The sequence below is a fragment of the Callospermophilus lateralis genome, chromosome 2, assembly GCF_048772815.1.
Source record: "Callospermophilus lateralis isolate mCalLat2 chromosome 2, mCalLat2.hap1, whole genome shotgun sequence".
Lineage (NCBI taxonomy): Eukaryota > Metazoa > Chordata > Mammalia > Rodentia > Sciuridae > Callospermophilus > Callospermophilus lateralis.
This window is the reverse complement of record NC_135306.1, coordinates 146,315,009-146,341,012: the sequence shown is the minus strand read 5'-3', so window position 1 is coordinate 146,341,012 and position 26,004 is coordinate 146,315,009. Positions and strand designations below refer to the sequence as shown.

At 37.8% G+C, this 26,004-nt stretch overlaps 1 protein-coding gene across 2 annotated transcripts in view; it reads right to left on the bottom strand.

The window, feature by feature from the left end:
* Ints4 (integrator complex subunit 4) overlaps window positions 1–21,591 on the bottom strand; it is a 102,230-nt gene extending 80,639 nt beyond the window's left edge. Inside the window, exons 1-4 of one of the 2 annotated variants that reach the window (XM_076846592.2) lie at window positions 21,352–21,591; window positions 16,666–16,860; window positions 13,916–14,033; window positions 11,178–11,284 (exon numbers count right to left, since the gene is read on the bottom strand). In XM_076846592.2, coding sequence (XP_076702707.1) covers window positions 11,178–11,284; window positions 13,916–14,033; window positions 16,666–16,860; window positions 21,352–21,405 — 474 coding nt within the window. In that variant the 5' untranslated portion in view covers window positions 21,406–21,591. The remainder of the gene's footprint in view (window positions 1–11,177; window positions 11,285–13,915; window positions 14,034–16,665; window positions 16,861–21,351) is intronic. The other variant, XM_076846593.2, reaches the window with a different exon arrangement.
* Between the last annotated feature and the right edge of the window lie 4,413 nt (window positions 21,592–26,004).

Sequence of the window (26,004 nt, the reverse complement as noted above, 5' to 3'; positions counted from 1 at the left end):
AACACCCTGGGTTCAATTCCCAGTACCCAAATAAACAAATTAATAAAAAATAAAATAAAAGTTGTGTCTAAGTTATATTTTATTCGCTATCAAATTTTAATAAGACAAAAAATGTCTAAATTTTTTAAACTCTTAATATCCATAAAGCAATATACAAAACTCTTTAAGTGAAGAGTTCAATGGGTTTTCACAAAGAGAATACACACATAACAAGAATACACATTGGGGCTGGGGTTGTGACTCAGCGGTAGAGCACTTGCCTAGCATGTGTGAGGCCCTGGGTTCAATCCTCAGTAACACACACACACACACACATATAAATATATAAAATAAAGGTATTGTGCCCAACTACAACTAAAAGATAAAAATAAAAATAAAAATAAATAAATATATAAAAATAAAGAAAGGAATGGGAGCTGGGGATGTGGCTCAAGCGGTAGCGTGTGCTCGCCTGGCCCGGGTTCGATCCTCAGCACCACAAACAAACAAAGATGTTGTGTACATCAAAAACTGAAAAATAAATATTAAAAAATTATCTCTCTCTCTCTCTCTCTTTAAAAAGAAAAAAGAAAGGAATGGAACACAGCAAGGCATGGTGGCACATGCCTGGAATCTTAGCTACTCTGAGAGCTGAGACAGGAAGACCCCAAAGTTCAAGGCCAACCTTGGCAAGTCAGTGAGGTCCTATCTCAAAATAAAATTAAAAAGGGGTTGGAAATGTAGCTTGGTCATAGAGCACCTCTGTGGTGTTCAATCTCTAGTACCAAAGGCCGGGGATGTGGGTATGGGTATGGAATGCGAGGTGCTGGGTTCGATCCTCAGCACCACATAAATGTAAAATAAAGATACTGTGTCCACCTAAAACTGAAAAATAAATATTGAAAAAAAAAAAAAAAGATCAAATCAATAGTATCTGGCTTCTTTTGCTTAACTTATGTTTGTGAGATATATCCATGGTACAGCACCTAAAATGATTCATTCATTCTCATTACTATGTACTATTTTATTTACAAATACACCAAAATCTATTATTCCTTTCTATTGATGGGTATTTGAGCTATTTATAGTTTTTGGTATTAAACTAATGCTACTGTAATTATTCTTATGTGTGGCGTTTAGTGCATATGGCCACATTTCTGTTAGTTATACACTTAAAAGTGGAATTGCTGAGCCAAAGGAAATGCACAAAGTCAGCTTAAGAAGATACTGCCAAACAGTTTTCCAGTTTGGTTAACTCATTTTAATTTATACTTCCACCAGTGGTGCATAAGTCCTCCATGTGTGCCATATCCTTGTCAACACTTTGTACTGTCAATATTTTTCATTCTAGCTCCTCCTCACCAACATTTTAAATAAATTATCAGTTACTTCTCTCATACCTAGTTCAGTGCTAGTAAAATAAGTTGTAAGGCAGTAACAGGAACAAAATATTATTTGAAGAAATGAAGTTGTATACCAGATTTTCAAATTTTTTCTGACTGGGACCCAAAGCTAGAAATACACATTATATTAAAACATAATACATAAAAATATACATACAAGAAGCTAAACAAAACAATATTCACCCCTACGTCTTGTGATAAACCCTGATATTTGTATTCTATTTTGTTTTTCAAAATATACCAACTATCCCATAAAATTGACTGCATTACCTACTAACGTGTCATTATCCTCAGACTGAAAGGCATTTATATAGAGAAGAGAATGAAACTTGAAATTTTAAAACCTGTATTTAAGCTGGGCGCAGTGGTGCACACCTGTAATCCCAGTGGCTGGGGAGGCTGAGACAGGAGGATAACAAGTTCAAAGCCAGCCTCCACAAAAGTGAGACGATAAGAGACTCAGTGAGACCCTGTCTCTAAATAAAATACAAAATAGGGCTGAGGATGTGGTTCAGTGGTTCAGTGCCCCTGAGTTCAATCCCTGGTACCAAAAAAAAGAAAACACCCTAGGTTTACAGAGTTCCTTAGAGAAATAGCTAGTTTTGAGACTAGGGCAAAAAATAAGTAAGAAGAACACAGGACACCTTATGCCAGAAAGCAAGGAAGATGTCTAAGACTAATGGAGTTCTGACCAAAAGGACTGAGAAACCAATCTATAGGGGTTTCTGCTGTCAATACTTTCATGACATCAAAAGGAATTCAGAACGTAAACTATTCCACAAGACAAATGACCCAGTTTCTTCAATGTACCCATAGCATTTAAAGAAAATACAAAAGAAGCCAGGCGTGGTGGCGCATGCCTAGAATCCCAGCAGCTCAGGAGGCTGAGGCAGGAGGATCATGATTTCAAAGCCAACCTCAGCAACCACGAGGTGCTAAGTAACTCAGTGAGACCATGGCTGTAAATGAAATAGAAAAAAAGGCTAGGGATGTGACTCAGTGGTTAAGCTCCCTTGGGCTCAATCCCTGGTAACAACAACAAAAAGGGCTTTGGATTTGGCTCAGTGGCCAAGTGCACCAGAGTTCAATCCCTGGTACCAAAACAAAAAAGGAAGTACTATTATAAATTAAAAGAAATTTAAGAGAATGTCTAAAACCAATATGTGGAAAGCATATAGTTTTACAAGGTGATAACTACATGTACAGCTGCAAAAACAAGTATTTTTAGATAGTTCCTTTCACAAAGAACTATCCACAAATAAAATCATTGATATACCACCTAATAGAATGAAATGATAACTACCTCATATCTGTGATATTTGTGCCTAATATGGAAAATTTAAATCTAATCATGAGAAAACATTAGACAAACAAATTCAAGGTGGCTCCACAAAATAACTGTCCCATAATTTTCAAAGTGTCAAAGTCACAAAACCAAGGAAAGACTCAGACATTATTCCAAATCAAAGGAAACTAATGAGATATGACAACTAAAATGCAACATGTAATTATTAATTGGATCATTTTCTATAGAACATTATGAAGGAACAAATGGTGACATCTGAATAGGGTCTGAGGATTAGACAGCGGTAATGTGCCATTATTAATGTCCTGATTTAGATGGTTGCATTGAGGTTAGGTAAAAATCTGTCTTTGTTTATAGGAAACATGTACTAAAGCATTCAAGAATAATGGGGCCCCAAGCTGACCACTTACTTTCAAACAAAAAATTCACAGAAATAGTAATTTTGATACAAATTTGAGATTTTTTAAAAAAATTAAAATTAAATTTTATAAACAAGCAATAAAGAATTTAAAAAGCATAGCTGCATAAACATTACAAAGCATTGCAGTGCCCATAAGAAAAAGTGCAATTTAAGACAATAAAAGGAAAGGGGCAGCCATGGTAGAACTTCACCCACACAGGTACAGTAAATACCTTCAGGAAGAATATAGGAAGCTTTGCAGAGAAAGTGATTTCATAAATTATTCCATATCTTAGCTAAGAGGCAAAGTGACACAGTAGAATGAGCACATACTGGAATCAGACAGATCTAGGTTTGATTACTGGCCCTGCTACTTAAGACCTATGTGATCTTAACCAAGCCCCTTAAGTTTAATTTGTAAAAATAGGAATAATATTCCATATTACAAAATTTTATAGCAAATGGACTAAATTAATTCACTTAATAATTGTTTTATGTAAAATTAGCTAATAGCATCTGGGACATAGTAGATATTCAGTAAGTGCAAGCGTCTAAATTGAACCTGGCACTTGGAATCTTGGAATGCACTTAAAAAAATTTTTTTTTTAAACCTACTTAAGAAAGGCAGAAAAACAATTATAAGAAAGATAAGCAGATAATAGCAAAGAAAAGAAAATGAAAATGAAAGCAAAAAAAGGGGACCAACTACATGAATAAATCTGCAGATCTGGGACAGACACACACATACACACATGAAATTTCTAGCAACAGCTGTCTAACAGCAGGACAATCATTAGAGGCAGTAAGCACTTATTAATGTTCATATCAGAGATGCTTCAGTGGAAGATTCATGAATTAAGTGGGGACACCTACACTTTCAGTAGAAGCCATATCCTATGTGAAGGTGGGATGGGCACACAGGGGAAGGGAACAAGGAAAATCTTATGGGAAAGCTCCTATTAAAAGAAGGGGTTCTCAGAGTGGTAAGTTATTATAAAAATGGCACAATCAAGCACTTTAGTTCAGCTAATTCTTTGCCTCGGAATTATTCAAACTACAAAAATGTGAAACATACACCCTTATGTCCCCCAAAAGACTTACATACAGTAAGGGCTCAAAATAATCCATCAAAATAAGATACTAAAACTGAAAAATGAATGAAAACTTCCAGATATCATGTAGACAATGAATGTCTTTGTCACTGTTAATAAATTAGTTTTTTTTTTTAAGATTTACATGTTGTCTTTTCTTTTTTAAAAAATCTTTATTTTTATGTGGTACTGAGGATCAAACTCAGTGCCTCGCATATATGAGGCAAGCACCCTACTGCTGAGCTACAACCCCCAGCCCCTGGGACACACACACATGAATTTTCTAGCAACAGCTGTCTTTTTTTTTTTTAATTGCTTGTTTACATTTAGTATAGAAGTATCATTTCTCAAAACTAAAAAGCTGACTGAATCATCTGCTCCTGAAGGTTGCTACCACCATTACAAATTCTATATTTGATTTTCAAACAAATTAAAACCTTCTAGCTCTACTAAGGTAACCAGGCAACAATGACGCATAATCAACCTATTACCAAACACTAAGTCTTATCCCAATAGAGAGTCTAAATCACACCCTCATGGCAACAATTACAATCTTATTGTATCCTTCCTCTACAGGTCACTTCTTACATCACAGCCACCATCATTAAGAACTTCCAAGTGTCTGCAGATGCCATTTCCGTGTTTACACTTTACTGAGCTACTGAAGTGCTATAATTTTTCATATTAGTGGGGTGAGTAAGCAAACCATTTCCAGTAGTAAAGCCAAATTTTGTCAAAAAGAAATAAAATACACAGTTAAAACTTTTCTACAGAAAAAAAAATCAATGGTTAAGTATATAAAGAAGAGAATGGTATTATGACAAAAATAACTGATTTATTTAGTTTCGACATTTTTAAGCACAAATAAGAATTCAGTATACTCTGTATGCAAATTATTCTAATGGATAACCTAACAAACCACACATAATAAATTGGACAGAATTTTGCATATGCTAAAAATGGTTTATTAGCCAACCACAGTGGTGCACATGCCTGTGATCCCAGCAACAGGTTAAAGCAGGAGGATCACAAGTTCAATGCCAGCATGGGCCACTTAGTCAGATCCTGTCTCAAAACAATATAAAGGACTAGGGATATAACTCAGTGGTAAAGCACCCCTAGGTTTAATCCCCAGTACCTCAAAAAAGAAAAATGAAAAACGGTGAGGGGGAGGGGTGAGGGGGAAATGGTGGGGACTGATATCAACCAAATTATATTGTTAAAGTGTGTGCATATAAGAATATATAACAATAAATCCCATCATTATGTACAATTACAATCCACCAATAAAAAATGTGGGGGAAAAATAGACTAGGGGTGCAGCTCAACGGTAGAGTGGCCCTCCATTCAGTTACCACAAGAATCAGGGGAGGTGGTATGTTTCTACCAAGCTGCAGTCTCAGGAGTTTAAGGTACTTTTGCTATATTATTAAAGGAACAGAAAAGAAATAGAGACTGGGAGAAAAGGAGAAATGGAGACAATTAAGCTAAAAGGAAGTCTTATGACGAAAGATAGATCTTTGTTCTCTCAGAAAAATCTTCACATAGAAAGCAGAAGACACTCCCAATTTCCGTTATGAGGTACTACACAAGAAAAGAATGATTTCCTAGACAAAACTGAATTATGTGCAATACTCAAAGACTATGTTCCCTCCAACAGTGTACAAGGGTTCTCTTTTCTCTCCATCTTTGCAAACACTTATTTTTTATCTTCTTTGATGAAAGCCATTCTAACAGATGTGAAGTAATATCTCATTATGGTTTTAATTTGCATTTCCCTGATAATTAATGATGAGGAACATTTTTTTCATGAACATGTTGGCCACTAGTAGGTCTCCTTTTGAGAAGTTCTGTTCAGGTCCTTTGCCCATTTCTTAACTGGGTTACATTTGTTTTTTATAATTGAGGTGAGTTCCTCACATATTTTGGAGATTAAATCTTTTATCAGTTGTATGGTTTGCAAATATGTTTCTCTATATATGCTGTCTATTTCTTTTGTTGTGCAGAAGCTTTTTTAGTTTGATATAATCACATTTGTGCATTTTTGTTTTTATTACTTGTGCCTTCAGATATCAAAATAATAATTGTCCAGACTAATATCAAGGAGCTCTTCCCTCTGTTTTCTTTCAATAGTCTTAGAGTCTCAGATCTTATGTTTTAAGTCTTTAATCCATTTGAGTTGATATTTGTGGCAGTCTAACCAATATCCCCAGCAATCATTAATGAATACACACACCATTCTTTCCCCACTGTGTGGCATACAATGTGTTGGAAATCAATTGACCATAAATGTGAGGGTTTATTTTTTCTATTTTTTCTATTCTGTTCCATTGGTTAATGTATTCATTTTAATGCCAGTTCCATGTTGGGGTTGTTTTTGTTTTGTTTTCTGATACTGGAGAGCAAACTCAGGACCTTGCATATGCTAGACAAGCACACTGCCACTGAGCTATGGCCCCAACCCTGCCATGTTGATTATAATTGTATAATTACAATTGAAATCAGGGGGATGTGATGCCTCCAGCTTTGTACTTTTTTCGACTTGTGATACTGGGAATTGGACATATACTTGCTTTGTGCATGGTAGGCAAGTGCTCTACTACTGAGTAATATCCCCATCCCCTCACCTCTTATTTTTGACACAGGGTGTGGCAAAGTTGTCCAGGCTGGTCTCAAACCTGCCATCCTCAGCCTCCTAAGTAGTTGGAATTACAGGCATTTGCCACTACATCTGATCTACCATGGTAAACTTTTTAATAACTTTATCAACATATAAATTACATACAATGCAATTCATAAAATAAAGATATGTAATTCAATGGGTTTTTAGTATATTCACATATATACATGACCATCACCATAGTCACTTTTCAAACATTTCCAACCTTTCAAAGGGACAACCCCTTAATAAAAAGACACTCTAGGTCGTGGCTCAGTGGTAGAGCACTCGCCTCACATGTGTGGAGCACTGGGTTCGATCCTCAGCACCACATAAAAATAAATAAAAGTATCGTGTCCATCTACAACTAAAAAAATAAACAAATAAAATTATTTTTTAAAAAAAGACATCAATGTGAACCATTCTGCTATCAACCTCCTATCTTTCTATCCATCAGAGCCCAAAGCAACCACTAACGTATTTTATTTATCTACTGTTGAAATTCAGTGTAAACAGAATCATATAATCAAGTTGTACCATGTTTTGGATATTTTAAATGGCCAAATAATATTCCACTGTATTTTATTTTTATCAGTTTATCACTTGATGATCATTTAGATTGTTTAACTTTTTTTTAAATTTTTTAGTTGTTAATGGACCTTTTTTTATTCATTTATTTATATGTGGTGCTCAGAATCGAACCCAGTGCCTCACACGTTAGGCAAGCACTCTACCACTGTGCCATGATTCCAGCCCCAGTTAAACAACTTTTGATTATTATCAATAATGCTATTCACACATCAAGTTTCGTGTAAACATGTTACAGTTTATTGGTAGGTACCTAATGACTGACAGTTTTGAGCACCTTTTTAAAATTTTTTCTTAATATTTTTTAGTTGTAGTTGGACACAATACCTTTATTTTATTTATTTATTTTTATGTGGTGTTGAGGATCAAACCCAGAACCCCACACGTGCCAGGCAAGCATTCTACCACTGAGCCACAACCCCAGCCCCAGTTTTGAGCATCTTTTTTTTTTTTTTTTTTAAGTTTTAGGTGGACACAATATCTTTACTTTACATTTACATGGTGCTGAGGATCAAACCCAGCGCCTCGTACATGCTAAGCAAGCACTCTACCTCTGAGCCACAACGCCAGCCCCCAGTTTTGAGCATCTTTACAGGCTTATAGATCATTTTTACATCTTTCTTGGAGAAATACCTATTTAGATATTCTGTCCACATTTTAATTGGGTTATTTATATTTTTATTATTGACTTGCAAGAGTTTAGTCTCTTGTTTTAGATATAAATATATATGAGTTACAAATATTTTTTAACATTTGGTGGACTATCCTTTCACTTTCTTAATTGTGCCCTTCAGCACAAGTTTAAACACTAAAATTCAATTTATTTTGTTTCCTATTCTTACTCGTGTTTTTGTCATATCTAACAATCCATTCCAAATCCAAGGTCCTGAAAATTTCCTGATATATTTTGTTCCCCAAATGGTGTATAATTTTGTTTGTTTTATTTAGGTCTTTGGTTCATATTGAGTTAATTTTTGTATATGGTGGTAGAATAGTTACCAACTTCATTCATTTGCATATGAATAGCTAGCTGACCTCACAAAATGTGTGCAAAAGACTATTCTTTCTCCATTAAATATTATTGATACCCTTGTTGAAAATGAATTGACCAAATACACATGGGTTTAGTTCTTCACTATCGATTCTATTCCACTGAACTTTAGGCAGATACTACATTGTCTGGATTACTGGTGCTCTGTAGTTAAGTTTTGAAATTGGCAAACATAAATTATCTTAATATTTTGTTCTTTTTCAGTTATTTTAGCTTCCTTTAAAGAAAGCTCCAGGGCTGGGGTTGTAGCTCAGTGGTAGAGTGCTTCGTTGGCATGTGTGAGGTAGTGGGTTCAATCCTCAGCACCACATAAAAATAAATAAATAAAATAAAGGTCATCTATAACTAGAAATATTAAAAAAAAAAAAAAAAAAAGAAAGAAAGAAAAAGAAAAGACAAAGAAGAAGAAGAAGAAGCCAGGCACAATTGCTCACACCTGTAATCCCAGCCGCCTGGAATACTAAGACAGGAGGATCAAAGTTTAAAGCCAGCCTCAGCAACTTACCAAGGCACTAAGCAACTCAGTGAGACCCTGTCTCTAAATAATATACAAAATAGGGATAGGGATGTGGCTCAGTGGTGGAATGCCCCTGAATTCAATCCCTGGTATGAAAAAAGGAATAAAAAAAAGGAATAAAAAAAGAAAGAAAAAAAGAGAAAGAAAGCTCCATATAGCTTTCAGAATATAAGTTTTGTAATTTTTTTTTTTTTTTTTTTTTTTGTGGAGGTGGGTTACTGGGAATTGAATTCAGCGGGCACTCAACCACAGAGCCAAATCCCCAGCCCTTTTCTATATTTTATTTAGAGATGGTGCCTCACTATTGCTGAGGTTAGCTCTGAACTCACAATCCTCCTGCCTCAGCCTCCTGAGCCACTGGGATTACAGGCATACACCACTATGCCCAGCAAGTTTTATACTTTTTATTCTTTATTTGTTTTAATCTTTATTTAATTTTTGGGTACCAGGGATTGAACTCAGGGGCACTTGACCACTGAGCCACATCCCTAGCCCTATTTTGATTTTATTTAGAGACAAGGTCTCCCTGAGTTCTTAATGCCTCACTTTTGCTGAGGCTGGTTTTGAACTTGTGATCTTCTTACCTCAGCCTTCCAAGCCGCTAGGATTACAGGCATGCGCCACCACGCCCAGCTACTTTTTATTTTTTAATTGCAGTACTGTAGGCCGAACCCAAGGCCTCAGGTATTAACCTACATCCCTTGTGCCTTTTACTGTTTTTTTGGGACAGGGTCCTTCTAGATTGCTAAGGCTGACCTTGAACTTGCAATCCTCCTATCTCAGTTTCCTGTGTGGCTGGGATTACAGGCATGTGATACAGTACCCAGTTTAGATTTCCTAAATTTATTACTAAATAAAGTAATGTGTCGCTTAAGTATGGAAATCTGAGAAATACATGGTTAGGCAATTTCAACACTGTGCAAACATCATAGTTTACTTACACAAACCTAGATGGTATAGCCTACTATTCACCTTGGATAAGGGAATATATAACCTATTACTTCTAGGCTACAAACGTTTATAGCATTTTACTGTATTGAATACTGTAGGCAAAGATAGGTGCAGTGGTACACACCCATAATCTCAGTGACTCAGGAGGCTGAGCAGAAGGAATCTCAAGTTCTAGTCCTGCATGGGCAACTTAGCAAGACTCTTGTCTCAAAAAGAAAAATAACAAGGATGGGAGATGTAGTTCAATCCCTAGTACTACAAAAAATATTGAAGGCAACTATAACACAATGATAATATTTCTGTACTAAACATTAAAAAGGCATAGTAAAAATTGACATAAAAGATAAAAATGAAAAATATCTTCATAGAAAATAAAAGAAATAATGTCTGGTTAAAAAAAAGAAGATAAAAATGGGTGTTGGAGTGATATTAGCATATGTAATATCTTGGATTCAATCCACAGCACTGCCCAAGAAAAGATTAAAAAAAAAATGACATACTATGAGCTAGTCATAGCACACGCCTGTAATCCCAATATTTCAGAAGGTTAAGGAAGGAGAATCACAAGTTCAAGGGCATTACTGTCAACTTAGTTAGACCTTGTCTCAAAATAATAAAATAAAAAGGGCTGGGGATGTTGCCTAGTGGTAGAGTCCTGCTGAAGTCAATCCCCAGTACCAAAAAAAAAAATTTTTTTTTCCCCAAACAGTTGCTTTTGCCTAGTTGTCCTATTCATTGAAATAACAGACATAATAAAAAGAATGTGAACTTTGGAGTCAGAGAAACCAGAGTCTACATGGCTGGTTTACAAATTCCTACTAGTAAAAACTTGAACTTGGAAAAGTTAGATCCTTTAAAAGTCTCAGTTTCTACCTCTGTAAAACAGGGATCTTAAGAAGTTAACTTAAGGATGATGAGAGCCAAATGAAAAATTGAATACAAAGCACCATAATAAGAAAAGTGAATTATAAACACAATATACATAGTAGCTATACTCTGAAATTATTTTCATTTCTTTGGGCAGGAGGAAGCAGCTCATTTTATAATAAGTTACTTCGCTTTATTCCTAACTCAATACCAAGGACAAAAATAGATGGCTCTTAAAACCATTAAGAGACCTTGGCAACCCTCAGTTACAGGTTTAGAAGATGGATAGAAGCACACTTTTCAGCTCCAACCACCTGCCCATATAATGCAAAAATGTTGAAAAGAAAAGACCAATATACTCTTACCTTGCAGGCCACATCAACTAATCGTGTCTGAATAGCTTGATTCTCTGGCAATTTAGTGCCAATTGCAAGCAAAGTGTCCAGGAGTTGAGCTAGGACTTGATGAGACTCTAGAAAAGAAGAAGAAAAGTTGGATTTCAGAATCTCAAAAGGAGATCAAACAGAAACTAATTTACTTTGTTAAAGAATTCAGATTTAGCTGGGTGAGGGGATCCACACATATAATTCCAGCTATTTGGGAGGCTAAGGGAGGTGGATTAGAAGTTTGAGACCAGCTTAGCCAACTTACATGAGACTTTCTCTCAAAAAATTTTTTTGAATTTTTTAAAAAAATATTGGGTATGCAGCTCAGTGGCACAGTGGGTTCTATCCCCAGTACTGCAAAAATAAATGAGTAAATAGAGCAAAAGCACTAGGGTGTAGCTCAGTGGTAGAGAGGTTGCCTAGCATGGGCAAGGCCCTGGGTTTAATAGCTAGATACAAAAATAAATAAACAAACAAAGAGCCAAATCCAAGTTTCTTATGCAGATTATCTTCTTTGTCTAATTGTTCTTTCATGTTCCAAAATATGGGTCTTATGATTTATAAGAGGATTTTTAGGTAGCAGTCAGGTGATCAGTTTTATATTAATAATTATTTTATGTAAATAATTTAGTTTACAGAAAAATTGCAGTTACAATTGACATATGCCACTGTTTTATGTTATTAATGTCAAAATTCTCTTTAAATTTAGTTTGTGAAACAATTAATTCATTTAACAAAAATGTAAAATCATAATATAGATTTCATGAAGCAAATATTGTCCACAATGGCATGCATGATATATAAATTATTAAGTCTTAGGAAACACTGATTAAATCACTTCTTAGTAAAAATTCCAGTAATAGTACATTGAACATATCTGTTTATCTCTACTCTTTCCTAAAACTAACATAAGAGTAACATATTCTTACTAACATAAGACAAAAGAAAGTAAAAGGGGAGAAACCTGAAAGACTAATGAAAACAGAAGAAAAAAGGTAAACAGGTAAGGAAAGTCCACAAAATTTTCAGAGGGAGAAATTGAAAACTAATAGAAATAGAAAACTAATAGTAAATATCTGAGATAGGTATCACTACAAAGCAAATAAATTCTAGTTATATCACCCCAAAAAGGCTCATTTAAAAAAAGGTGTGGTGGTACACACCTGTAATTCCAGCAATTTGGAGGCTGAGGCAGGAGGATTGCAAGTTCGAAGCCAGTCTCAGCAACTTAACAAGCCCTAAACAACTTAGCAAGACTCTGTCTCAAAATTAAAAAAAACAAAAAGGTCTGGGAATATATCTCAGTAGTAAATCATCCCTGGGTTAATCCAGTACCAAAAAACAAACAAATGGGGGTGTGACACAGTTGTTAAGTGCCCTTGGCTTCACTCCCTGGTACCAAAAAAAATAAAAATAAAAAGCAATAAAACTATGCCTGTAATCCCAGAGCTTTAGGAGACTGTGGAATGAGGATCACAAGCACAAGGCCAGTCTCAGCAACTTAGCAAGAACCTGTCTCAAAATAAAAGTAAAAAGAGATGGAAATGTGCCTAATTGTGAAGGACTCTGGGTTTAATTCCTATTATGGTTGAAAAAAAAAAAAAAAAAAAAAGGGGGAGATAAGACTGTATTTAATTCTCAGGTAAATATATGTACATGGTTTTATTAAATCATCCTCATATTCCTTTTGAATAACAACCAACATAAACATTTATTCTTAAATTTTATACAAACTGGGCGCAGTGGTGCACACCTGTAATCCCAGCAGAGCCTGGGAGGCGGAGGCAACAGGATCATAAGTTCAAAGCCAGGCTCAACAACTTAACAAGGCTCTAAGCAACTAGAAGACTCTATCTCTAAATAAAATATAAAAAGAAAGCTGGGGATGTGGATCAGTGGTTAAGTGCCTCTGGATTCAATCCTCGGTACCAAAAAGATAAAATTTTATTCAAAAGGGCCAGGTGTAGTGGTGCATGCCTGCAATCCTAGCGACTCAGGAGGCTGAGGCAAAAGGATCACAAGTTCCAGGCCAAACTCAGCAACTAAGTGAGGCCCAGTATAACTTAACAACACCCTGTCTCAAAAAATAGATAAAAATGGGCTGGAGATGTGGCTCAAGCAATAGCGCGCTTGCCTGGCATGTGTACGGCCCAGGTTCGATCCTCAGCACCACATATAAATAAAGATGTTATGTCCGCCGAAAACTAAAAAATAAATATTAAAAACTCTCTCTCTCTTTCTCTCTTAAAAAAAAAAAAAAAAAGAGAGAGAGAGAGATAAAAATAAAATGAAAAGAAGCCAGGCACAGTGGTGTACACCTGTAAATCCAGCAGCTCCAGAGGCTGAAATGGGAGGATCGTGAGTTGAAACTGTCTCTAAATAAAATACAAAATAGGACTGAGAATGTGACTCAGTGGTTGAGTGCCCCTTAGTTTAATCCCCAGTACCCCATAAAAATTTAAAAAATGAAATGAAATGAAAAGGGTTGGGGGTATAACTCAGTGGTAAAGCACCCCTTAGTTCAACAGGGGAAAAAAAAAAAACCTAAACATTTCTGCTCTGGCTATATAGTTTTTGTTTTATTTTGTGTGTGTGTGTGTGTGTGTGTGTGTGTGTGTGTGTGTTGTTGGGGATCAAACCCAGGCCCTTGCTAGGCCAATACTCTACCATTAAGCTATACCCCCAGCTCCTTATACAGTTTTTAAATTTTAACTTACTTTCATTCTGTAGTATGTTAATGGCATCATCTATAATGCAATCTGGCGAAAATCCTGAAGTCTTTGATAATAAACCCAACAATGATGCAATTTTCAGTCTCACAGATGGATCATTTTCCTTGAATAAAAGAAACAACTGTCATCTTGATGCTTTACTCTTAGCTAACCAATAAACAGGAACAGAATATGGGAACATAATAAGCCAAAAGAGATTCAGAGATCCAAGTATTCTAAGGTTTTATTTCTGAAAAATTAACCTGATACACTTCAGGAGAGTTTTTTCCAATCAGTTTTTCCCCTCTTCCATTTGTTACACCCAAATACTGCAAAATGAATGGAAACTTCTATTTAATGCCTTTCTGATATCATTACCTTCTTACCAAAAATGTGCAGTTGGTACCTTAACTCCACCATGTAGTCATGTCAGACTTAAGTCACAGCCACTTATACCACCAACAATGTCAGGCCTAAGCACCCAATATTGTTGCAAGTACCAGGGCTCTGGAAGTCTCTGGAGAATCTTTTAATGAATCTATTTTTTCTTTTCTTTTTTCTATTTTTTTTTTCTTCCCGGCACTGGGGTACTTAAATCAGGGACACTTTACCACTGAACTACATCCCTCAGCTCCTTTACCACCCCCCTTTTTTTCAGGGGAGTACTGGGGATTGAACTCAGGGACACTCAACCACTGAGCCACATCCCCAGGCCAATTTTGTTTTTTATTTAGAGACAGGGTCTATCTGGTGCTTCGCTTTTGCTGAGACTGGCTTTGAACTTGCAATCTTCCTACAGCTTCCTGAGCTGCTGAGATTATAGGCATGCACCACCTCACCCACTTCCCTGCCTTTTTGAGACAGAATATCATCAAGTTGCTGAGGTTGGCTTTGAATTTACAATCCTCCTGCCTCAGTCTCCTGAATCACTGGAATTACAGGTGTATGCCACCATACCCAGCTTCTACCTACTTTTTCATTCAGATCATAAGATCCTAATTAGAAGACTGAGGCAGGCAAGTATAATTGGCTGAGTATAGGTCACCTCCCTAAGCCCCAGCTATAAGGTAGACTGAGATATAAGCAGACTGGCCATTTTAATTTTGATAATGAGAGATGATCTAACAAGCACCAAGATTCCTGTGGTGAGAAATCTCTTCCCAAGACTAAAAGGAACATGTCCCTTTGTTCAAAATTATAATTAAGTGCATAAATAGCATAATAACCACCAATAAAAAACTGTTCAAAAAATATATGTGAAATGTCAGTGCTGAGATTAGGTAATATTTCTACACTAAAGACAAAAATTATTTAAATGTATGCTCAAAGGATGAAGGTCTTGCAAATAAGATCAACTCTTAACCTCCCACCTATTGTTTCTCAGGAGAAACCAGGTACAACAAAAAGACCTCAAGTGAAAGAAGGGACAATAGACATGTAGTCAGCAGAACTAAAATCCTGGCATGCTATCTTATTGTACATAAACTTAGGAACATAATTTTTGTGGGAACTTAATCTTAAAGTATAAGATACAACAAAAACAGAAAGGGCTTTACAATCAGCCAGACTTAGGTGTGACACTCAGTTCATTGTTCAACATCTCTCTATATATGTCGTAAAGAGGTAATTAACCTCTCAGAACCTTACCTGTGAAATGGGGCTAATAATCTCAGAGGGCTACTGAGGGGAAATGACAAGCATAAAAATGAGCACACATTAGGCAGTCAGATAGTAGCACCCTAGTATTATTTCCTTCAGCTAATGTTGGGTTTATTCTTTTTTCTGGTTAGATTCTTGATGAGATTAATAAATAAAATATATTAAACTCCTAAAACTCAAAAGAAAAAACAAACAAGCTTTTACAAAAATGGGCAAAGAACTAGGCATTTCTCTAAAGAAGATATATAAATAGCTAAAAAGTAGATGAAAAGATGTTCAATATTACTAATCATTAGGGAAATCCAAACCAAAACAACAAAGAGATACCACCTCACAACCATTAGGATGCTACCATCAAAACAACAAAAACAAGTGTTGCCAACTATATGGAAATATGGGTGTGGTGGTGCACAACTGTAATCCCAGAGACTCAGGTGGCTAAGGCAAGAAGATCTCAAGTTCAACACCAGCCTCAGCAACTTAGCAAGACTCTGTCTCAGAATGAAAACTAAAATAGGGCTAAGGATGTACCTCAGTGGTAAAGCACCTCTGCTTTAATCCCCAGTACCACCCCACCCCACCCCGCCAAATTTTAAGAGTGGTTAGGGGAAAGATGGGATATAGCTCAGTGATAGAGCATGTGGTTTAGCATGTGCAAGGTCTTCGGTTCTAATTCCAGCACAACACAAAAAGAGAAATAAAGAATAATGGCTACTTTGCTAAGAGAGAGATATATACATTGCAGTTAGATATGAGGGCCTTAAATTAGGACAGGAATAGCAGAAGAGGAGAACATTTCGTTCCAGAAATGAATCTGGTTACAGAGGGGTCATAATTGATGTTAACTCTTCCTTTGTGTTCCCACTGCTCTTTGTATATACTAAGCAAACAGTACTTGTCTCCATGGGGTAGACTGTAAGCTTCGGAGGACAGGATTTGCATCTTTTATTATCTTTGTATCCACAGTGCCTACAAATGGAAGATAATAAAAGCTTGCCACATGAACACCTTCTTATATATTTACAACAGTAACACATTCTGCAGACATAATACCATTCTTACACATAATCCCATCGGGTCCTCAAAAATCTTCTTACCTTGTAATAATGTTCCAGAAGAATTCTGACCACTCCCTCTACACTTTCTGCCTCCACAGGCTTTCTGGCAAACTGGAGTAGGTACTGCAAAGCATCTGCTGGGGAAGTAGCTTTACACAAATCTATATGAAGTGCTGCAGATTTACTTGGTTTTGTCAGTCGAAGTTTCTTAGTAGCAATTTCCTCCTGTTGTTGCTAGAAGAGAGTAGAGAACATAAGACATTAAAACCTAATTAAAAACACAAAGTCTGCAAATTAAACTTTGCCTAATTTGATGGAAATAATTTTCCCTTATAGTAAATACTATATTTAGTTAATAGACCTAGCCTTACAAAAAACAGTATGTAAACTGGAAAAAGAGCACTGAACTGGTGACATGGCTGAGTCATAATTTTGCTTTCAATGACCTCTACAACTTTGGGCAAGTTACTGAATTTCTCTATGTCTCAGTTCCTTTCTCTAGAAAATGGGTGTACTAACATTCTGTTCTAACCTATCTCTATGGACTATGGTAGCTTTAGAGTTAAGAGACAATATAAATAATATACTCTATTCTTCTTCTTCCTAATCCATTCCTTATTAAATAAGATGTATCAAGAGCCAGCTGTGGTGGTACACACATCTATAGTCCCAGCACTTGGAAGGCTGACATAGGACAGTTTGAGCCCAGGAATTTGAGACCATCCTGGGGACCACAATGAGATTAAGGAGGAGGAGGAGAAAGAAAAAGGAGGAGGAGGAGGAAGAAGAAGAAGGAGAAGGAGGAAGGAGGAAGGAGAAAGGAGGAAGGAGAAGGAGAAAGAGAGGAAGGAAGGAAGGAAGGAAGAAGAAGAAGAAGAAGAAGAGAATATCAATTCTAAAAATATATTGAGAATTTGCTAATGCTCAGCAAGCTCAGCTTCCCTTCTTAGAAAACTAGAACTGAATAGGACAATTTGACCACTGACAAAGAGAATAGCTGTAGGATTCAAACACATGAAGTACATTTTAATTCATGAGTTCATATTGATACTAAGAAAAATCACTGTGATTTTTGGAACATCCTAGGGAACCAACTTAGCATCTTCAGAACTGGTAAATAAATGGAAAATAAGGTTTTCATGCTAACTTTCCTACAACATTTATGCCTAGGGTAACTAATTTGTTGGTTCCATTTTTTTAGTATTTATTTTTTTAGTTTTAGGTGGACATAATATCTTTATTTTTGCTAAGGATTGAACCCAGTGTCTTGTGCATGCTAGGCGAGCACTCTACCACTGACCCACAACTCCAGCCCCCAACCAGTTTCTTTTAACAAGATTACTCTAACAAAGAAAGATTGATATAATACTGTATAATCACTTTGGCAACCCTAAATGAATGCTTGAATCTACTATAATGATCATTAATGGCTGACGATATCACACACAAAGAGAAACAAACAAAGATGAAATAGTCGTGAAGAGAAGGAGAAGGAGAAGGAGGAGAAGGAGAAGGAGGAGAAGAAGAAAACAAAAATCTCCAAAACAGGGACTGGGGATGTGACTCAAGTGGTAGCATGCTTGCCTAGCATGCATGAGGCACTGGGTTCAATTCTCAGCACCACATAAAAATAAAATAAAAATATTGCATCCACCTACAACTAAAAAATAAATATTTAAAAAAATAATCTCCAAAACAGACCTGAATTCAAGCTAACTTCCAAGATTAAATTTAAAAGAAACAGGGAACCGAGGAACATGTTAAACAACACCACAAATATGAAATCAGCAAAATGTAGGAAACTTAGAGGGCAAAGAAATAGTTTCTTCAACCACAACAAAAATAAAATTATGAGAAAAAACTAGAAGTGGACATTAAAGCCACAGATTAATAAAACTAAAATCCACATCAACCAACTGCAATATGTAGGCTTTTGTAACCTGATTCAAATTTGGAAAAACTATAAGACAATCAGGGAAATGTATATACTGATAATTAATGATAATTAAGATGTCAATTTTGCTAGGGCATGGTGGTGCAGCATGGGAGGCTGAGGTAGAAGGATCATGAGTTCAAAGCCAGCTTTTGCAACTTAGCTAGGCCCTAAACAACTTATGGGAGACCCTATCTCTAAATAAAATACAAAAAGGGCTGGGGATGTGGCTCAGTGGTTAAGTCCCCTGGGTTCAATATCAAGTTCTCCACCCCAAAAGTCAATTTCTTTAGATATAAAAATGGTATTGGGTTATTTTCATAAATCTTTAACTTTCAGAGATACATACTAAATTAGTTACAGATGAAAAGATATAATGATTTGGATGTGTTTGAAAAAAAAGGTAGGGTAGGGAGACTAGCTGAGGTACAGATGACAATTGAAATTAAATGATGGCTACATCAAATTTAATAAACTATTTTTCTGTTTTTAGGGGAAAAAAGAGGAAATAAAACTAAAACTGAAGCCAGACATGGTGACACATGTCTGTAAACTCAGCTACTTAGGAAGCTAAGACAGAACTATCACAAGTTTAAAGCCAGCATGGGCAATTTAGTTGAGACCCTGTCTAAAAATTTAAATTTTTTTCCTTTTTTTTTTTGGTACCAGGGACCACTGAGCCACATCCCCAGCCCTATTTTGTACTTTTTTTCAGAGACAGGTCTCACTGAGTTGCTTAGCACTTCACTTTTGCTGAGGCTGGCTTTGAACTTGCAGTCCTCCTGTCTTAGCCTCCAAAGCTGCTGGGATTACACGTGTGCACCACCGCACCCGGCTAAAATTTTAAATTTTTAAAAAGAACTGGGAATATAGCTCAGCAGTAGAGTGACCCTAGGTTCAATCTCCAGTAGGAGGGGAAGTATCAAGGTAAATCCCAAAGTATTACAAGAAAAACCCAACTAAGCAAACTAACTCTCTACAAGACTATGTGCCCATGCTACAAAGATGTGCCCAAAAAATACAGGAAATGACAATTAAGCTGTAAATAAAAACTGTGAGATCACAAAGGGCTTGGGAATTTGGTTTTAGAAAAAAGAGGAGTTCCTAATGAATATAGAAGACTTGAAGACTTGATTTGTCAATGCAATTATCTGTATTATAATCCTAGATACACTTTCTGGCTCTCCTAAGAGGCAAGAACACAGTTATGTATTAGACTTTGTGGCCCAACACTTTTCATCATGCCTGGTACAAAGTAATTACTCATTCATAAACTCTTGTTTGTTTGAAATTTTTTATTGTTTGTGTGTGTTTGGCTGAAGACGGAATCAGGGGTGCTTTACCACTGAGGTACATCCCTAATCTTTTTTTTTTTTTTTTAAGTTATACATGGACACAATGTCTTTATTTCGTTTATTTATTTTTATGTGGTGCTGAGGATGGAACCCAGGGTCTCACATGTGAGAGGTACGCGCTCTACCTGAGACACAACCCCAGCCTATCCCTAATCTTTTTTGAAACAGGGTCTCACTAAGTTGCCAAAGCTGGTCTGGAACTTGAGATCCTCCTACCCCAGCTTCCAGAGTTTCTGGGATTAAGGAGCATGCCACCCTCGCCTGTAAAACATGTCAATCATTCGTTTATTCCACAAGAGTTTACTGCGGGATGCGAAACGCAGGTAATTTCAGCGGCTCGGGAAGGTGGCACAGTTAGATCGCGAGTTCAAAACCAGCCTCAGCAACTTAGTGAGGCCCTAAGCAACTCAGTGAGGCCCTAAGCAACTCAGTGAGACCCTGTCTCTTAAAAAAAAAAAGGGGGGGGGGAGGGGGGCTGGGGATGTGGCTCAGTGATTAAGTGCCTCTAGGTTCAATCCCCTGTACCAAAAAAAAAAAAAAAAAGAGTTTATTGTAGGGCGCTGTGTGGGGCGCTTGCCTCACATGCCTGAGGCACGGAGTTCGATGCCCAACACCACATAAAATAAGTAACTAAAAATAAATAGATAAAATAAAGACATTATGTCCATCTACAACTTTAAAAAAAAAAAAGTAAAAATAAAGGGCTGTAGATGTGGTTCAGCAGTAGAGCACTCCTGAGTTTAATCCCCAGTACAGCAAATAAAGCCTGGGAAGCAGAACACCAAATGATTTGGAATCAGCCTCTTTAGAAACACACCAAGCACCTGACAGGGGCTTGGCCCACCTGTCTTTAAAAAAGTCCTACAATTCCGAGAAAGGAAAATATTTCCCTCCTTTTTAGGTGCGCTGTTCCACCACTGAAGAGCTCTACCCCAAGGAACCTTGCCTTCGAATGTTTTGACTGGACCTCGAGGCATTCCACTTGACCCCTCTCCTAATTCTTGAATAATCTGCATATGGCCCAACTTGTCTCTGGGAGTTTGGGGGACCGAGTTGGGAGATGCTCTGCCATTACCTGGCAGAGATCTAGTGTATCGCCGGAAGCCTCAATGTCAGTGTCCGTAAAACAAGGATGCAACCGTAAGTCGATCTAACATGGTTTTGCGAAAGAACAAAATGAGATAAAGGATTAAAAAAAAAAAAAAAACCTCTGTAAATTGTAAAGCGCTATTTGTTTCTTCTAATAATTTTTAAACGTCAGACCACACATATTCATAGCGGCTATAATCTAACACGCCCACTAACTTGCAGTCTCAGAGTACATATGTCAGGGTGTCGGCACCTAATACAGGCCGTGGCGCCTGCTTGGGGGGCCCCTAGGGTCCAGATAAACTTTACCACCCAAGACCGGTCCCGACCTTCTCTGCCGGAGCTTACCTGAACCACTTTAGTGAACTCCTCATAAACCCGCTTTTTAAGGTGCGCCGCCATGGCTGCCCCCGAGCCCTTTCGGCCTCCGTACACAACGACGGAGGCGGGATAGAGTTAGGCGGAAACCCTCCTCCCGGAAGGAACCCGCCGCGATCCCACAAGGCCGCGGGGTTTCAGGAAAGAGGACGCTTCTTGCCGCTCCGCTGCTGCCCGGCTCTGCTTGCAGATTTAGCTAGCTCCTTTGACTCTACCGATGGAGGAACGAAAAGGAGAGCTCTGCATGGAGGAGGCGGAGCTTCCGGGGGGAGAAAGGAAAAGAAGGAGGTTAAAAGGAAGAGGCGGGACGAGCCTCAGCTAGAGAGAAAACCTGGATCTGCTTCAGTGCCTTAATCTCAGAATTAAGGAAAGATGCTGAGATGTTTGAACCTTGAGGGTCGCTTTAGTTCAAACTGTGCGCCACGCCTACCCTACCCTGAGGTGCCTTTTCCTGCTCTCTCCCTCTTTACTGCCAATCTGGCCCAGGAACCTTCACTGGCTCCCAGAATGGCTGAATTTGACCGCCCGACCTCATAAGAAATAAGCAAATAATTTGAATTTTATGCAGTTTGATCAAACTAGAGATAAGCAGCTATATTGATTATACCCCATCCTACAAAAGCTGTTAAAATTTAAAGAAACAAAAGTCAGTTTGTGCTAGACAGGACTTGTCAAGGGGCAATTACTGTTCTCAGTTTCCTTGGCATCCCCCAGGCCAGGGGAATGGACAAACCTTCAGCCTTTACTCTCAGTGTGAGAAAATGGAGGATGCAGAAAAAGTTAAGGAAGTTGTGCTTAATGTCAATCTGTTTCAACTCCAGATATCCAAGTTACCCATCTTTTAAGGAATCAATACCTCGTCTGAGAGCTGGGGTACAGGATCAAGCAACAAAGTTTCAGAGTCAGGCACTGGCATTTGAACAAGTGGCCTCAACCATAAGTGTGTTTAAAATGCCTAAGTTGAGCTGGGCACAGTGGCCCATGCCTGTAATCCCAGCGGCTCAGGAGGCTGTGACAGGAGGATCACAAGTTCAAAGCCAGCCTCAGCAATTTAGTGAGGCCCTAAGCAACTTAGGAAGACTCTGTCTCAAAAAATAAAAAGGGAATGGGGATGTGGCTCAGTGGTTAAGAACCTTTGAGTTTAATTCCTGGTATTAAAAAAAAAAAAAGTTAATATGGTTTACTTGAATAAAAATGGGAGGCTGGAAGGTACAGAAGACTCCAAATGCATGAAAGATGTCTACCCTCAGAATCCTCCAATCTAATTTGAAAAACAACAAAATTTATTGTTTCAAGATAACCTAAGTGTGTTGGATAAAAGACTGGTTCAGGGCTGGGGATGTGGCTCAAGCGGTAGCGCGCTCGCCAGGCATGCGTGCGGCCCGGGTTCGATCCTCAGCACCACATACAAACAAAAGATGTTGTGTCTGCCGAAAACTAAAAAATAAATATTAGGAAAAAAAAAAAAAGACTGGTTCAGACCTAAATTTCTTAAAATTCTTCAGGGTGTGTCAGAAGAGATTATCTTACAGTCAGATTACACGTGATCTGTAATCTCAACTACTGGAGGAGGCAGGAGTATTGCAAAGTCAAAGCCAATCTAGGCAATTTAGAATATGTCTCAAAAATAAAATGAAAAAGATACTGGGGTGTAGCTTGGTGGTAGAGCACTGCCTAGCATGTGTGAGGTCCAGGGCTCAGTCTCCAGCATCATTTACAAATATAAATACACACCCCATATCTATTTCTCAGATCTGACTTTACTAGTCTGACTTTGAACTAGCTAGGTCTCTGGCAAACTAGGAATGGGCCTGGGTTTTTAGTCCCTAAGGATCACCTTGCAAAACACAAGCAGGGGAAAAAAAAAAAAAGGCACAGCAGGAAAGGGTAGAGAAGGATGGAGGAAATAAGTAGAAAATGTTTTAAAAGCAGGGAAGAGGTATCCTAGAATAACAGTGTAAACCTGAAAATGTGATGTGATGCAGTCCTATGAATTAGGGTGTCTTTTCTTTGGATTGTAACGGCAACTATGTTTCAAATTCAATTTTAAGTTTTCATCTTCTAATTTTCGTTGTTGTACAGAGGATTGAATCCAGGGGGTGCTACCACTGAGCCAGATCCCCAACACTTTTTTTTTGGTGGGGGAGAGGGAGTACTGGGGATTGAACTTAGAGGCACTATACCACTGAGCCACATCTCCAGCCCTATTTTGTATTTTGTTTAGAGACAGGGTCTCACTGAGTTGCTTAGTGCCTCACTAAATCCCTGAGGCTGGCTTTGAGGCCATCCTCCTGCCTCCTCCTCCCCAGCCGCTGGGATTACAGGCATGTGCCACCACCCCTGACACTTTTTATTTTTTATTTTTAGTTAGGTCTATACACTGATCTGCGCCATACAGTAATTTCTACTCCTCGATCAAATTGGTGATTAGGACAAGGCCATGACTTTAAATTAGACGATTGATCCCTCAGTGTGGGGTAGATCAGTAAATTGTCCTTCGTCTTAAATTAATGAAACTCTACAATAGTAGTTTTCAATCTGAACTGTACAATGGAATTATCTGAAGGAACTTTGAAACACATTCTTACCTGGGCCCTGCCTCTAGAAATTCTGATTTATTTCTAGGGTTCCCTGAGTATGGCCTGGACATTGGAGAATTTGAACTCTCCCCAGGTGATCCTGAAGAACAACCCAAATTGAGAACTGCTGCTCTAATTCTGAGCAATCATTAAGGGATTGGTAAATTTCTCAAGAAAAACAACTTATGAGGTCTTACCAGAGTTGGAAGAGACTTGTATTATCATTTGAGACTGAGAGAGTCAAGCAATAGGATGAGCCAAAAAAAGGGGTTCCCCTACCATGGAGACTGGACTTTTTTCTCAAGAATAATACATTAAAAAATACTTGGACCCAGGTACAATGGTACATACCTACAGTCCAAGCCACTTGGGAAGCTGAAGCAGAGAATCCCTTGAGCCTAGGAGTTTTAGGCCAGTCTGGGCAATAGAGAGATCCTGCTTCAAATATATGGACAATAACCATAAAAAAATTTAAAAAAGGGCTGGGGATGTGGCTCAAGCGGTAGCGCGCTCGCCTGGTGTGCATGCGGCCCGGGTTCGATCCTCAGCACCACATACAAACAAAGATGTTGTGTCCTCCAAAAACTGAAAAAATAAATATTAATAAATTCTCTCCCTCTCTCTCTCTCACTCTCTCTTTAAAAAAAAATAAATAAAATAAAAATAAAAATAAAAAAAGTGGGTACTTGACATGACACTCCCATAATCCCAGCTACTCAGGAGGCCAAGGAAGGAAGATTGCAAGCCAATCTGGGAAACTTAGTTTTGTCGTCGAGTGGAATGGAACAGAGGAGAATGGAATGGAGGGATGACATGTAAATCAGTGGTAGAGCTCTTGCATTTGGGATGCCCTGTGTCCAACCCCCAGTACCACAAGACAAAAAGAAAACTTGAGTCAGGTGTGGTGGCACACACCTGTAATCCCAGCGGCTTGGGAGGCTGAGGAAGGAGGATACCAAGTTCAAAGGCAGCCTCAGCAATTTAGCAAGGTGCCAACAACTCGGTGAAAACATGCCTCTAATAAAATACAAAATAGGGCTGGGGATGTAGCTCAGTGCCTCTGAGTTCAACCCATGATACAAAAAAAAAAAAAAAGAAAGAAAAGAAAACTTGGTTACACAAGCAATCCAACAACCCCAAACCTGGAGTTTCCAAAGGAATGGGCTAAATCACCTTTGTAGGTTGTAAACATTAGAGAGAATTGCTCAGCCTTTTGAAGAATTGCAAGGTACAGAAAATTTTAAGTGTTCCCAAGAAGTCAGGCTCCAAACCTGACAGAAGCATTTGGATTTTGTTTGAAATATATGACAGAGGCACTACAGCAGGTAAAGGTATCATGAAAGGAAGAAATAAAATATTTTGGGGGCTGGGTATGTGGCTCAAGCGATAGCACGCTCACCTGGCATGTGTGCGGCCCGGGTTCGATCCTCAGCACCACATACAAACAAAGATTTTGTGTCCGCCGAAAACTAAAAAATAAATATTAAAAAAATTCTCTCTCTCTTTAAAAAAAAAAAAAGAAAGAAAGAAAAACAAAATATTTTTGTGTAAGAGCTGGATATAGACATTTTTGGTCCCATAAGGGGGCAAAGCCAGATGTCTCTGGGCACATATAGTCTCTCTTGAGTGGACTCCTGGATCTGTCCCAACAGAACAACCATTCCAAAGGAAAAAGAAACAAATTGAAGGTGAGCTAGGGAGGCAGTAGTGTGAAGAATTCATCTCAACTTGCTTGGAACCTTCTGATTTTGGGTTATGGAGTCCTGTGCCTCAGGAAACCTTTCAGTCCTGAAGAGTTTGCCAAATTTCAAGTCAAGGGTGGGGGCCATCTATCTCAGAACTGAACTTGAAAGATAAATATCCAGATTACCTTCCTTAAAATTTAGTTCTGTCTTAGGTTGAGAAGCAGAAGTGGAACATAAACTCTTTTACAAGTGGTTTATTGAAGAATTGGTGCTCTTAGAAAGGGAGTAGGAACAATGTAGACAAGCTAAACAAGAATGTGCTCCCAAGTAAGACTGACCCCAGCTTGATCTCACAAGAA